The 15,869-nt window shown below is 43.2% G+C and overlaps 1 protein-coding gene and 1 long non-coding RNA gene across 4 annotated transcripts in view; one reads left to right on the top strand and one right to left on the bottom strand.

The window, feature by feature from the left end:
- Positions 1-14,401, top strand: part of LOC116929812 (potassium voltage-gated channel protein Shal) — a 36,874-nt gene extending 22,473 nt beyond the window's left edge. For 2 of the 3 annotated variants that reach the window (XM_045178268.1, XM_045178267.1), the window contains exons 6-10: positions 3,284-3,539; positions 6,895-7,057; positions 7,415-7,636; positions 11,288-11,653; positions 12,566-14,401. In XM_045178268.1, the coding sequence (XP_045034203.1) occupies positions 3,284-3,539; positions 6,895-7,057; positions 7,415-7,636; positions 11,288-11,653; positions 12,566-12,877 (1,319 nt within the window). In that variant the 3' untranslated portion in view covers positions 12,878-14,401. The other variant, XM_045178269.1, reaches the window with a different exon arrangement.
- The window catches only part of LOC116929818, a 42,094-nt gene that overhangs the window by 6,057 nt on the left and 20,168 nt on the right, over positions 1-15,869 (bottom strand). The window contains exon 3 of the long non-coding RNA XR_004398075.2: positions 12,521-12,871. This is a non-coding gene — a long non-coding RNA (uncharacterized LOC116929818). The remainder of the gene's footprint in view (positions 1-12,520; positions 12,872-15,869) is intronic.

A 15,869-nucleotide genomic window follows, 5' to 3' on the forward strand; every position in this document is an offset into this window, starting at 1 on the left:
TCAGCAGCAAGAGGCAACGTTGTTTTCGTACAGCCGCGGTTACTATTTGCATCGTCAATCCCATTAATCCCGCACTATCATTCCATCCAATCTCGCGCTGCGCACCTACAACCTGCACGCCTCAATCTCAACTGCATCCATCGGATCATTTTTCCAAGGGATTAGGCACGCCCTTGCTTGTTACCTCTCTTTATCCTCTGCTCTCGTCCGACTACTCCCTGATTTTCTATCCGCCCCCACCGTCTATTTCTGCGAATTTTACGCAACGCCGAAAGCTCTTTCTTTCGCGTGTGTTATCTCGTCTTGCGTTCGTTGAAAGTCGATATCGCCCCGTCCACGTCGTCTCGTATCGCGACTGTACAATTTAGACTCTCGCGTCTCGTCTATGGGCCCCGTCAAAGCAGACGAGCTGAAACGCTAGCACACCGCAAAATCTAATATCAAACGTGCAGCGTTTCATGTCGTCGTCGTCTATAGCAGATTCAAACAGTAAACCAATCTCTGTCGGCAGTGCACGTCGAATAAGAGCTGATCAATCGAAAAACAAGACCTGAATATCCCCCCCTTTCCCCTGGTGGGCCAATTATTTTGGATGTAACATACGATCTCAGTGCCTTCTGATCGTCTCCGTCGGAAAACGGCAGTTTAGACTATAGCCGAGGGGGAGATCTCTTGACGCTCACGAGGAGGACAAGGGTCGACGGCACATGAAACACATTCATTAGAAAAGCGTCAAAGAGCCATTCAGGAATCAATAATATAGCCTTTTATGAATGGCGTCATGATTGATTCTTCTATATCAAAAAGGGGCGTGTGTTGGGGGGAAACAAAAATTGCGATAGATGTGCTAAATTGGCATCAAGTAAATTCAATTGGGAAACATGCCACGGTGCTTATAAATTGTACGCTAGTCAAACAAAAAAAAACGCGCCGTTGGTACGCGGGATTGGTGTCTCCATTTGGAACTCCAAACAGGGAAGAGGATCATTGCGCTTGGCCTGCTTTTCAGCTGCTGATTTATAGGCAAAAAGACTGTAGGCGAAGCTCAACTTCTTTCGTCCCGAAACTCGCCCATAGTTTCAGTTGGCCGCTCAACACGAAGAAGAAGAAGAAAAAAGGCTTCGTTCGCGATTGGAGTTGAAAACAAGAGATACAAGAATAAGTGAATCGGACGATGCTACAAAGGGAGGGAGAGAAAAACGGATAGTATATTAAAGGCCACGTGGAATAGACAAACCAAAAGGGTGACGGCCGACGCAAAGGGATTTTCCCGGTGCTTCAAGTCGGTAAATCTCTGGGCGTCGCCGAGCGTCGCAGCAACAACCCGCCACCCAAAATTATTATTTTTGTCTCCCCTGTTGTTTGTGTTGCTATTATTTAATGGCAAAATGCTGCTGGCGCGCGTCAACTATTTACGACCCGCCGCCGCCGCCGCCGCCGCTGAGACACATCACAATAGATTACACAACTGCTTGAATTTGCTACACACGCACGAATGCCGTACGTGTTCCGTATGTATGTACACACACACACAAGTGCGCCATCTTTTTCTTTTTCTTATATAGTGTTGTTTAGGAAGTGTCTCAAAAAGAGTCTTCGATTCGCAATTCGGGCCATTCGTCGCTGACTAGACCTCCGTTATTTTGCTGAGTTTTTTTTTTTTTTTGTAGTTCGGAAAAAAGAAAGAAAAGAAAGACCTGAGAAATTTGGTGGTTCGACAGTTGAATAACAAAGAGGCGGAAATCAAAAAAAGGGACAAGAACAAGACGAGCGGACGACTAGGCAGCATTCAATTCCAACGACAATACGAGAAAAATCCACACACACACACACACATAGAAAAGAGAGATTCACACACGCCGTCACGTTATGTTTCTCCTTTTTTCTTATTTACTCCCTCAAAATCAAGAAAAAACACAAACAACTGCACTCGTGTGCTCTGCTCGTCCTCATTTGGCGTCGTTTCTTTTGTCTCTCGTCGTGTTGCACTTTGGCAGACAGACAAGAAAGTGAAGCGAAAAAGGAAACTTTCACATTTCGGGGTGTTGTGTATAGGATGTACATGTAATAGTAATACCAGCGCTACTACCAGTACTAGTCGTAGTAGTACTCCCACTACCCAAACGTACTTGTGTGTAGTACAAGGCAAGCTGCTGCTGCTGACCAACCGTTCGCTGTACGCCATTTCGCATTCGAGTTTGACACACACACACAGCGAACAGCGGAATAGCAGACCAGATGAAAACGAGGAAAGCACGCAAACCTTCTGGCGTCATTCATATCGTAATAATCGAGGGTGCGCCAAAAACTTTGCTGCCAGTAGCATCGCCTCATTTGTATAGAGCAAACAAAAGTTAAAAGATGAAAATGATAATAAAACACACAAAAAACAAAACAAAAAACGCAATTTTTGTTTAGGCTTGCGCTCTGTGGTCAGAGAGACCGTGAGAATTTGGTAGCGTAGCGACCGGCTGCTCATCTGTATCGTATCAAAAATAACATAAACACAGACACGGACAGCGGGGGAAAAAGAGAGAGAGAAAAGACAAGAAAATATCCGGTTACATCCGTTTCTCTTCAGCTGATGGCTAAAGAAAAACACAGCTCTTATTTGGTCTCAAAGAACCATTAAAAAACAAAACAAAAAAAAGCCTCAAAAATCAATTAGAAACACGACGCATAAACGGACAAAGAACAAAGCCGTTGTGACGAGTGTTACGTATCGAGTTCACATTTTAATGATCGAACGTAGTGCGACGCACACGTTTCCATACAAGCAGCACAGTCTTAAGTCGATCCGTCAATTTGAAATTTCGCTGTGTCTACTGGGGGCGTGTCAAGTCATGCAGAACGAACGATGATGTGACTATTCGATGGCCAGACGATTTGATGATAGCCCCTGACACAGTCCGACATGGCAATAGGTTCTTGTGCATATCAACTTAAACACACACAAGAAAAAAAAAAATAAAATAAAAATAAGAGGGGGGCGCAAGACAAAAGGTCCGTGACATGGTCCTCAAATGACTTGTCCAATCGATTCGTCATCATTTTTCTTTGGCCCCCTTCAAGCAGCAAAGGAAGGAGGGACCGTGTAGAACGCAATGACTGCAAATGAGTCATAGTTGTGCGTGTGATGGTCCAATGATCAAATTGCGGGAGCGTCTCAATTATCCCGCTAGACAATTTTGTTCCAAAAAAGAAAAAGAAAAAAAGAAAATGATATGCAATTTTGTTTCAACACTAAAACTAACATTGATCAATGTCTGGTACGAAATTGCAGGAGCGTTTGTGACGCTGCGAGTCTTCCGCGTCTTCCGCATTTTCAAATTTTCGCGGCATTCGCAAGGCCTACGCATCCTGGGCTACACGCTCAAGAGCTGCGCCTCCGAGCTGGGCTTCCTCGTCTTCTCGCTGGCCATGGCCATCATCATCTTCGCCACCGTCATGTTCTACGCAGAGAAGAACGTCGACGGAACCAATTTCACCTCCATTCCGGCCGCTTTCTGGTACACCATCGTCACCATGACAACACTCGGGTACGTCATTTCCCCCTCGCCCATTTAAAAAACAAATGCTATTCATTTTAACATCGTGAATCCCCAATCACCTCCTTTATATCTATTCAATTTGTTCCGATGGTCCCTGATTCCACCGAGTTAGAATAAGAAAAAAAAAAAAACAAAATCGACATCGTTTTCCAATTTTAAGAGCTGCGATAGATAAGAGATCAATTCAAAATGGGGCAGCCAAAATCAAACAAATTGCGTGTTCTTTTCATTTCGTTTCTTTTCTATGCTGAGGTAGACGTCAGCTGTTCAATAAATGGCGAGAAGAAGAAGGAAAAAAAAAAAAAAGAAAGAGGGGGGAAAAGAAAAGCGGATAGAAACTGAATACACAACAGTTGATAGGACACAACAATTTTCTAGGGCGGATGGATGAACGGATAGATGTAAAACGGAAGCGGAAAAAAGAAAAAGGAAAAACCACCATGTGGAAAAGGTTTAGGAATGTGAGATATGACAATAGGAGATGACGGTGCCACCGATCGATGACGTTATGAAAAAGCGCAGCGCGAATAGCAAAAGCAGTTCGTCAGACATTGATAGAGATATCTATATTCCATCCATCGTCTAATATTCAACAGACGCGAGGCAGAAACCAGCACAACATCGAGGCAGAAACGAGGCAAAATATTAGAAAAAAAACGGATGCGACGCCGCTCCAGCCTCACGATTGCACGCGTGTAAACGAATCAAAGGACGCAATCAATAACTTGAATGATGAAAATCAAAATCTGCACACCCTATGGTGATGTGCATACAGAAGCGTTTCGTTGAGGCAAAGGGCCAACAGTTTAGCGATTTGAATTCTCGCGTTCATTACAACATTGGCCGATTATTTCCTGTTCACCTAACGGTGCTCGTCTCAAACATAAATCTCCCTCTCTACACGACAAAACTATTTTCGTCCCTTTAATGCAGCAGCCGATGACTCGATCCATCTTGCCAAAGTGGCAGTAGCGATGCTACTGCTGGACGCGTTATGATTTCTGACCGATTTGTCAAACAGCCTTTTAAAGGTAGGGCTAAACACGAAAACGAAAAAAAAGGGCGAAAATAAATCTCATCCCACAAAAATAACCAGGCCGTAGACGATGAATCACGTCGCATATCACTAACCCCCCACCCCCTTTTTTTTCTCTTGGTCAACAAAAGAAAAAAAAGGGAAAAATGTAATCAAAATCAAAAAGTGAATCGGCCGTGCCAGCTGGCCGGGCAGCAACTCTACTCTTCGCATTGGTTATTACATCTGCAAAAGAATTTTTCTTTAAAAAAAAAAAAAATAAATAAATAAAATAATAATAAATAAAAATTCCCAATCCAAATTGGCCCCCCTCCCTTCTTCCCCCTACTCCTGTAAAGCTATTAATGGGAAAGCAAGAGGATCGCCAAAATCTTTGGCCATCTGGTATGACGGAAGCGCTGACGTCTTGACGTCAAGTGGTCGCTGCTGGTCATAAAGAGTTCGGTACAAACACCCTAAAAGCTTTAGATTAAAAAAGGGAAAGAAGGGGGGGAAAGCGGGGAGGAAGGGAAGTATGATTAAACGTCGGCCGGCGTGAGATGCGATTGGAACTTGGGAGGCCGAGGACTCGGGGGCTGCGATGATTCCAGCAGCCAAAGTTTTTCGATATTGGCGAATGGAAGGCAGTCGGAGAGTGCAGCGTCGGGACCACTTTCAATGGGAACCTGCGTGTGTGAGTTCGTGATTGGAGGAAGGCGGACGAGCCAGGCGAAGCGGAACAATCATAAAAGGTTAAGAGTAAGAGAGAGAAAGAGAGAGAAAAGGCCAAGGCCAGTGAACGATAACACGGTGAGGCATCACACGCCGAGAGAAGTCTGGGACTTGCACAGTTTGAAAAAATAAAAATAAATAAAAAAAAAGGAGGAGAGAAAAGAGAAGGGTTACCATGACGACGTTCAATCAATACCCATTCTCCCACCTTGTCAGCCTCCCGATACTCTCAACTCTTGCCAACAGTATCAGAAACACACGGCGAATTGTCTCTCCCACTCTCTGCGTTGACGTCGATCCTCTTCTGATTCAAACCCACGATTTGAATCGACTCTTCTCGCCACCGTAATTTTAAAAAAGAGAAACACCAAATGACAAATGAAGGGTTGGGTTTCGTGACCCGCATTATTCATCGTTTCCTGCTTCGATGCCAAAGTTTTGACGTCCAGTGTATCACCTCTCCCCTGCCCCCACGTTCTATCTACAATCCTGTCACTATTCCGCTTCTCCCTTGGATAGCCTTTAGAGGTGGGGGGACGTATTATTCATCTCACTTGCCCAATTTTGCCCGGCAGGTAAAGAAAAAGAAAAAGAAAAAAGAAGCGCATCGATAAAATAGAATAACGCGCAAAAAATTGATAAGCCCAACACGTTCACGATAAAAGTGAAACAGACACAAGAGTTAATCCATAGACAAACGTGTTCCACGGTTCATTATGTCTCAATCGATCGGCATTCTTTTTTCATCATTTTTGTTTAGAACAAAAGTCCCAAACTTGTAGTGTCTATGTGTGTGTGTGTCGGGTATTTGGCCAAGTTTGCGTGCCCTCTGGTGAAAGAACCAAGGTGATGGGATGGATCGTGGTGGGTGGGAGGTGAATGCATCGAGTGAGAGAGTTACACAGAGGAGACACACATTGTCTGAACTCTGACGCAAGTGTTTCACTCTCTCTCTCTCTCTCACTCAGTCGAGAGGAGCGACAGCAGAAATCCATTCAACTTCGATCGTGGCGTTGACAAAGGACCCCATCACGTCCTTGTCGACGTCGTCCCTCAATAAAATATTTCCTTTCAAAAAATAAAAACGGCGCAAAAATGTCTGCAACATTCGCCTTGCCATCGTACAAATGGCCCCATATTTCCAAAGTCCAATAGATCGAAGCTTCGCAGATGACAACCCGAAAATGGAGAACATAATCAAGTCGGAAAGAAGAGGCGATTCGCATTCGTTCGAGGCGGTGGCGTGCAGGCTGAACGCACACACAAAATAAAACAAACGCAAAAACAAAGACGCACGACAAGGCATCTTAGAAGTAAAAAAAAATAAAGAAAAATCAAAACTTGAATGATTCAGGCGCTGGTCCAACATAAGCAAGTGCCACGCGTCTGCTTATCGCGTTCATTCCGTCACGCGTTTTGACATCATTTTCTTCGCTATTTTGCATGGCCTTCGAGGCAAACGTTATCTGTGACGTGTCTAATACGCGTGGGTGGATCACGCGTCTTCCAAAAATACATCATTATTAGATGCTATCTAATGGCGAGATTTGATTTGTTCGTTTCATTAACTCGGATGGTTGGAATGGAACTTTACAGGTACGGCGACATGGTGCCCAAGACGATAGCCGGCAAAGTGGTGGGCGGCGTTTGTTCACTGAGCGGAGTGCTCGTTATCGCCCTGCCCGTTCCCGTCATCGTGTCCAACTTTAGTCGCATTTATCATCAAAACCAACGCGCTGACAAACGCAAGGCTCAAAAGGCAAGTTTCGCTTTCTCCCTGTATTTTTCTCCTTCAATTCGTTTTATTTGATCGGGGTTCGATCTACCACCACACCTGCATCATTCGTCTCTGTCTTGCCCCAAAGCGCCATCCTGCCCTCGCCATTTCTCAAGCGACACATCAGCGGGTCCATTGATCAGTCAACGATCCAATCGAATATCCACCCATTTGATCCATTGAGTTGTTAATGCTAGCAACACACACACACACAAAAAAAAGGCTTTAAAAGGCTTTCCGATGTTTCCTAAGGGATGCGATGTTCTCTTTTATTCCCCCCCCCCAATCCAATAATAATTTTGTTTTTTGTTTTTTTTCTCTCCCATTTTAATCAAACAGAAAGCGCGATTGGCCCGCATCCGGCTGGCCAAAGCCACTTCAGGAGCCGCGTTCTTGTCGAAAAAACGGGCCGTCGAGTCGCGTCTCTTGGCTCAAGAGTCCGGACTGGGTCTGGACGGCGATAACGGCGCCGGCGGTGGCGATGATCAACATTGGCTACGCGAGGAGGATATTTTCGAATTGCAACATCATCACCTGCTACGCTGCCTCGAAAAAGCCACGGTCAGTTTTCTTTTTTCACCCCCCATTTCTCTTTGCTATTTCAAAAGAGAGAGAGACAGCACATGAACCGATGTATACGGTACTACATCGGGGGGGCATTCGTGCCCTTTCATGAATTATCGATTCGCCTACACCTCATCATCCGACTCGTTAATGAGTTGCTAGCTAAAGGGGTCGCCAGCAATATTAGCCTTTCCAATGTGCAATTGTGCATGCTATACAATCGCAAACGATCCGAACAAGCGAAACCTAAAGCACTCTGCTTCCTTGCTCTTCTTTCCTTTACCATAAAAAAAAAAAAAAAAAAAAAAATAAATAAATAAATAAAACTTATTGCGTAGATGAGTCAATGCTGGTGAGCGCCAAAAGTTTTCTTTCTACGCAGCAAACGCTCATTAAAAAAACAAGTTTTCAATTACTTTTGTATGTACGTGCGCGTACAAGTCGCTTGCAATTTCACGTGAAAATCAACAAAAAAGAACGTCTATATTAGCGAATAATATACACGATACATTATGTAAAAATAAATCGCCTCTTTCACGAGAGTGGCAATAAAAAAACTAAAAAAGGAAGACGATCGAGAGATCAAGTCTAAAGAGGATCCAAAAATATCAAATGAGGTTGCACTGAGAGAGGGCAATAATCTGCCGAATGCGGTGGATGGTGTTCAATGAATCATCAAAGCGCGGAGGGGAGTCAACGAAATGCGAGCACAACACTGTACAACAACATCGCATTTCTCGGCCTGTTGGAACGTGGGGAGGGCCAAACATCGTGAAGAACGCAATCACCAATCGAACAAGAAGTGATGCAGCCGATTCAGTTTGAACCACCAATACGCACAGTCGTCTACAACCGAATATTCCAACAAGGGAAAATCAAAGGGGGGGAGGGGGGCCACAATTTTCATTTCCTCTGGCCGTTTGTCTTCCTTTTCGCATTCATTTCCCTCCGCTTTCAGGACGTGCACGCGCGTGGCGTCAGGGATTGACAGCGTCACATCTCCGACACCCAATATAGGAACAAACGGCGTCGTCTCTTTCAAAACGAGACGCTTCTCGTTGAGCCGTTGAACTAGAGTGAAAACCCAACCTTGGCTGTTAATCGATAGACCTTATGGGTAAGGATTATACGCACGGAACACGAAACTCTATAGTCTCTAAGTAAACGAACGCGAGTATTTTGTTTGCTGCTTCCGGCCCGCCCTCCTCTTCTCTTCGGAAGCTTCTCTCTTTTATCTTTTACTGCGAGAAGGCAATCAACAGAATTATTACTGATTTTTCCATGTCCTCGTGTGCCATCGAGGTTTCAAAATCAAATTTCAGATTCCTAAAAAAAACAAACACATTTGTCGATTTTACGATATTAAAATAATAAATAAAGAGGGGGGGGGAACACGAACGAGATCCGATTCGGATAGTTTCCAAGTCCCAAAAAAAAAAAAAACGGGCAAAACTTTTTGAAATGGTTTGGATGGAGCGAAGAAAACAATGTGGGTCGGTCGTCTTCTGTTCGGTCCAAATGCAATCAATAATGAGACGAACGACGCTGACGGTAGTAAATTTTTAGAGAACCGTTCAATTGTTATCGCCGATTCGCCTCCATTTTCTTGGCCGACGCTTGACGTTGCGTCCACGTCGACCGAACGAAACTACCGTTCAGAAACGGTAGTTGTTCATCGAATCGTTCCATGCTGACAGATGAAGAGCATTTTCTTTTTTAAAAAACGGAGGGGAGACCCGATTCTTTTTATTTCAATTTTAAAAATAAAAAAATTTTTATTTCTTTGAAAAGGGGAAACCATTTCAGGTCCATGACACATCCGACAAGCAAACGACGTTGACGAATGGGATCTCAGAGCCCCCCTTCAATTTGTCTTGAATTTCAATTCGCCATTCTCCTGCCCAGCGTCACATTTTCATAATTTTTTTTTTATTATTCACAAAAAAATTGTGTGCCCTGCTTTCATTTTCTACCCAAAGCCTTGCATTTCCTGGATATTTTTCTTTGAAAGAAAATGAAAAAAAAACCAATTCCAATTCTCTTTGTATGGCAGTCGGCCGTTGAGAAAGTGCTAAAGGAACGCATCCACATGAGGTGATCAATCAAACCTGGCCAATGGTGGGAATGTAAGCAAAGTACAAGCCAAAAGAAAGCAAACAAAAAGTAGCCCCGACTCGAACTTGACGAACCACAGCCCCCCCCTCCCTCCATCACGAAGAAGAAGAAGAAGAAGAAGAAAAAAAAATAATTCCAAAAGCAACTCCGACACTGTACGTTGTACAATATAGGCTGCAGGGGCTTGGCTATATAATGGGATTGATCAAGCAAACCACAACGGTAACGATTCAAGTCTATTGGTCGTTATGGCCGCCAGTTTTCGGCCATGCAACGCAACTAACACGAGCTCCCCCCCACCCACCCCCTCTCTACATCTATAAATACATATATATTCCAAGACAAGTATGTTGCAGCTCGTGTATGCATAGAGAGGCCCAACAGCGTATAGATTTCGTAATATTGGAATATATGTACGGCATTTTGTGCGTCACATATTGAGTTGGCTTTTTTTTTTCCTTTTTCCGATATAAAGAAAGAGAGAAAAAGAGCAAAAAGCAGGGGAGAAAAAAAAGAAAGAAACAGATTGCCTCTAGCTAAATAGGATACACACGAAAAGAAAATCAATGTTGTTGACGAGTAGTAGTGATACTGCCACATCGACTGCACTAGAAAAGGATGCCGTAGACGTTCGAAAATCGATAGGGCATTATAATAGGCAATGGCAATCCATTGGATGCGTTACTTCTCTATTTATCAGAGAATGCGCTAACTATCTCGACGTGGAGCCAAGAAAATCCCAGCCCCCCCCACCCACCCTACTTCAATCTATTGCCATTTGATTTCGCGATGCCATCAAAGAGCTCTCGTCTTTTTGAAGGACTTTGATTCCGTCCAATTTTTCCTTCTTTTTACCGTTAACTCAGCAATAGAAATCAGATACATGACGTAAAGCCACGGTCTGTGCTTTTTCATCATTATCCTTAAAAGAAAATCAGGAGAAAGAAAATAACAAGAAAAAAAGTTAGTGAAATTTTTTTTTTGGAAAAGAGATACATCTCTTTTCGCAATCCAGCAGCTTCTTCGCTGATTGGGTTGCTTCGCCTTTGCGATCCTTCACAACAACCCCCCCCCTTCCAGAGAAAGAAAGAAAAATCAATCAGTTTCAAGTAGGACTGGGGGGTCTTTTTTTTTATGTCACAGTCCTCCCAACTTTTTCCTTCATCAAAGTCTGAAGGAAAAAAAAATAATAAATGCAAGTTGCCTCAGTCAAGAAGATGTCTAGATAGAGCGCATCCAAGCTGAAAGAGTGGCTCGGATGAAATTTGGAAATAACACGCATAGCACAAAAGAGTCGGGTTGGCAACTTGGAGAGCAATCTCCCAACCCGCCTCTTTTTCAAATGACTAACATACAGAAGGAAAGAATTTTCTACAAGTTAATTTTCAACTTAAAAAAAAAAATAAAAAAATAAAAAATTCTAATCTGATCGCGTGTTGAAACTAATGAGAAGCGCAACATGGCCGCCAACTATTTTCAAATTGATTATTCATTCTTTTTTGTTTGTTGGCCACCCGCTGTCAATACACACAGGATCGCGAATTCATCGAGCTGGAGAATCCATTCAACGGACAACCGCAATCGATGCAAAGGTCGGCCGGTTCTCGGTCAACGTCACCTACCCTCGCCGGCCAAGGATCTTTGGTGTCGCCTGCGGGCAACGTGAGAAACAAACCACAAGCGGGAGGCCGGTCCTCGGCCTCTTCGCCATTGTCACCCGAAAGGCTAACGCGACAACAACAACAACAACATTCGGCCATGTGCCCTTGCTGTTTGTGCTGGACTTGCCTACCGCTACACCAACGGTCGTCCAGCACCTCTGCCGTTGCATCGGCAGCCCCTCCCACCGTCAGCCAAGTGAACGTCGTCGGTTCCAGCAGTGGCGCTGCTCAACTGTCGGTAATGTTGCCCGTCTCTCTCTTTCTCTCTCCTTCACTCTCCTATTCCATTTGGAGGAGCCACGAAAAGACGATCGCCTCCTCTGATGATGATAAAGTGGCGTGACTTGATTCGAGTTTGGACAAGTTGTTCTCTTGCATCATTGTGACATTGTTGAGAGGCCCAACTTTCGGTTGGGAGATAGAAAACAAAACAAAAGAAGGCCCCCCCGCCAAACAAAAAAAAAGGGGGAAAGAAAACATGACAAGCCAGAAAACTAGACGCCACTATTGTTATTCTTGTTTAAGGGATAGGTGGAAGGTATTGGCTGGGTCGATGACCGTCCACGAGCGATGGACGACTCGCGTGAGCCCCAATTTTTCATTGCGTGTCTCCTTCCGCGTGTGTCTCGCGATTTCCTAGAGCTAGCCCCCCAAGTTCGATTCGGTTCTACACAAGATCTAGGGCGCCAGGCATGTCTCATCGAAACGATGCCTCCAGCCTTCGATGCCTCCAAACAGGAGAGCCAACAATTGATAAAGAAATGTCAAAGACCATGTTTAAACATCGATGTTTTAAGGCCTACAGCTATCGTTAGACAAAGCACAGCGAGATGGCCCCTCTTACTACCCTTATTATTCGAAAGAACAAAACAAAAACAAAAAAATCAAAAATGCTACAGGCCGTTCGGGTTGATGTGTCCGCATAACGAACGGATATGGATATATGCGATCGATTGCGTGTTCATTTCGTGTCCGCTCTTGTTTGTTGGTCGTACAAGAAGAGACGGGTAATCGTGTCACAACTAACAAGGCCTTGCACAATCGATGCGACCTATAGTAACGCTTTAAAACTAAGATTAAGACTCGGAGATGTAGTAGATCTAACCTGGTTTTCGTATCGTCTATTGGTGCCGTTTCGTCGGGGTGACAGATGGACGACATGCCGGGAGCGCCAGTTGCGATGGACGGGCCCATAACTCAATCGTTTGTGCCGGCCAGTGGCGGCAGCGGCAGCAGCAGCAGCAGCAGCAGCGCTAATGTGACCATTAGACGGAGACACAATGAAACTTCGTCATCGTCCTCGTCTTCTCCTCATCAAGGCGTCGGTCAGGTGCAGATGCTGCAACAATCAGCCAGCGGAGCAACCGAAGGGCCGCTTGAATTCCAAATCAGCGGAGGAGGCCAGCATCAATCCCAGCCGGTGGAGACCCGGCAAACGATTCTCCACATCTCCGCGCTGTGAAAACAAAAAAAAAACAATTCATTTAAAAACAAAATTGATTTTTTTAAAAGCAACACAAAACAATTTAAGGAAATGTGTCAAAAAATGATATTTGATTGTCACGTGTAGCAAAAATGATCCCATTACGTGCCCTGTTTCTTATATAGTATTTAAAACAAGTTTTCCCCTTCAACCTTCTTTTTGTAAACCTCCCCCCCCCCCACCCGATGTTTATCGACGATCAATTTTCCTCCCGTCATTATTATTATCATATATATATAAATCAAAACCTGTAATTATCGGTCGTGAATCACTTTCACGACCAACACACAAAAGAAAATGTTTGCGCGTATATTGTTACACGTCCCTCTCAATGGCATCCATTTTTGCCCCACACGATGTTCTTGTTTTTGTTTGTTTATTTTTAAATCATCGTCAATGAATGTTTCACTGCGCACCCAACACTTTCCCCGTTCAGAAAACAAGAAAGAAAAAAAAAAAAAACATTTGCTGGACCCAAACGGGGATATGATTTTTTCCCTCTGCATTTCACAACACGTCATTTGAGGTAGACGAGGATTGGATGGAAGAGATTTGCGTGTCTGGCGAAAATGTGGGGAAAACTACACGCGTCCCTCGTTTACTTTCAGCTCCGCCTCTACACAGAACACGAGATTTGGTCACGTCCCTTTGAAGCTATTTGTCTTTTTTATCATACGAGTTCGTGGAGACTTCCGTTGGCGCTTCCATGCGGGGTTAGAAGAAAATCAACGAGAAACTGGGAAGAAGAAAAGATTTCTCGTTTTTTTTTGTTTCAAATGTCACTCATTGTAAAGAAAAATACCCCTCCCCCAACTCCCTTGTGTTCAAATCAGGACATTGTAAAACGTTTTTGTTCGGCCGCCGCTTCCATAGTCACACACGCACACGTCCAAAACAGAAACCCTCCTTCTCTGGGTTAAAATTCAATTTCACGTTCCGCAAAAAAATATATATATATATATGTATATATATACATATATAACGAGGACAGAGAAGAATAGATTGGCATCAGACACGCGCAATCCATTTACTTCATTTACTTACTTAGTAAGTTATTTATTTTTTGGCACTTGATCCTTCCATGGCGTGCGAACTTCCAATCCTCTTCCCTCCCTTAATAAACGAAAAACAAAGCTTTCTACCAACTCCCCCCCTCCCCTTTAAAAAAAAATATATATATATATATATATATAATAATAAATGTACACAAAACAAAAGAGTCGTAAAGGTCAAACTAAACCGGCAAGAGAACAGCAACAATAAAAATGCGGCGAAACACGCAGTTTCTTTTTTTCCTAAGAAACAAAAGGGAAGATGAACGACATATCTGCACGCGTTCACATCGACTTCGAGCAAACAGAAACACCCCCGAAATGAAACGTTTAAAGTTGTCAAAATTGATTCCAAAATAGTTTCTTCTTTTTGGCTGTTCAAACGTCAACTGTGTCATTGTTCTTTGTTTTCGGATGGAAAGCGAACCAGACGGAGTGATTGAAAAAGGGGGGGGGGTGGGGGAAAAAAAAAAAAAAAAAAAATAATCTTTAAATCGACAGTTTTAGAGTCACTGCTTTCGTGCCAAATCATCTCGGAGAAAACAACACATGAACAGAAGCCCACGTTCATTACACGCCATTTCGAATCAAAAAATCCTGTTTTTTGGGGGGGTGTTAAATCCAATGTAGTACCTACACTCGATGTAGATTGTCCCCTCAAAAGGTCAAGCAACACCCAAAACGCCGTAAATTCAACGTCCGTGTATATAACAACCCATAGCGTGTACGCACACATATTTCTATATTTATATCGATGCAATCTATCAGATTGAGCTGGGCGTCGTTCAATAGTCGTCACATACTTTCTCCATTTCTTTTCTTCTCCTCTGCCCCCCTCCAAAATTTTTTTTTTTGCGGGAATTGTTGTTGTTTGCCCTCTAATCTTGTATCTCCCTCGTTTCTTCTCTCTCTCTCTCTCTCCCTTATTGTTGTCGTCCATCGTGATTATTTTGTTGTGACCGAATTCGAGTTCTACTTTGTCTGTAACATAATAGAACAATAGACTCTTCATGAGACCCAATATCCCTCCAGGACGATAAATGCCTGCCCAATCTATCCATCTATTCTTTTGTTGATTCATTTCCCACTGTTTTTAGTTTTTTTTGCTTAGTCTTCTTGCTACGCGTGCGAAAACAAAAGTGTTAAGTCAAGTCCATTTTGTTTTTCGTTTTTAAAACGGCAGCGAAAACATTTCGCTGAATTGGATTTCTGCCCTTCCACAATCCACCCAATCCCTTACCAAACAAAAAAAATCTAATACCAAAATCGCATTTGATTGTTGTTACGTGTGACATTAACAGTTTAATGAAGAGACATTGGAATGACGTTTGAAGCTCCATATTTGATATGCTTGCAATATCCGATTGTTTTGATTGATCGTTTGTTTGAATATTTTGGTTTTAAAGACAATTTCTTTATCTGATGTTGGAAACGGAACGCGATGAATTGTTTCTCCGTAAATATATTTCGCCATTCCCTAATTAGCCCTAACCCTTTTTCTACCCTGATCTCTCATTTTTACTTCTGTGCTCTTTCCCTCCATCTATCCTCGTCTCTCTTTTGTACAATGTACATCATCAAAGGGTATTTTCCATCGCTTTAAAAAAGAAAGCGATTTGATTAAAGTAAGAAAAGAAAAACAAACAAAAAAAAGAAAGAAGAAGAAAATCAATTTGATAATCAGCCGCGGACGGTATAGAACACGATATATCTCTCTTGCATAACCAAAACCAAAATGATTTTTGCTAGAATTAAACCATTTTGTCTCTTCCTCCTCATTGTCGCTCCTCAAATTGGATGATTGGAAATTCTTCCCACCCTCCCCTCCGGTGTTGCCTGTTTTCTCGCCGCCAACATTCACCATAACAACTCTGTTTGCTGTATTTATTACTTTAAAAAAAAGAAAAGAAGAAGAATGA

Source organism: Daphnia magna, linkage group LG8 (assembly GCF_020631705.1).
Source record: "Daphnia magna isolate NIES linkage group LG8, ASM2063170v1.1, whole genome shotgun sequence".
In the NCBI taxonomy this organism is placed as follows: domain Eukaryota; kingdom Metazoa; phylum Arthropoda; class Branchiopoda; order Diplostraca; family Daphniidae; genus Daphnia; species Daphnia magna.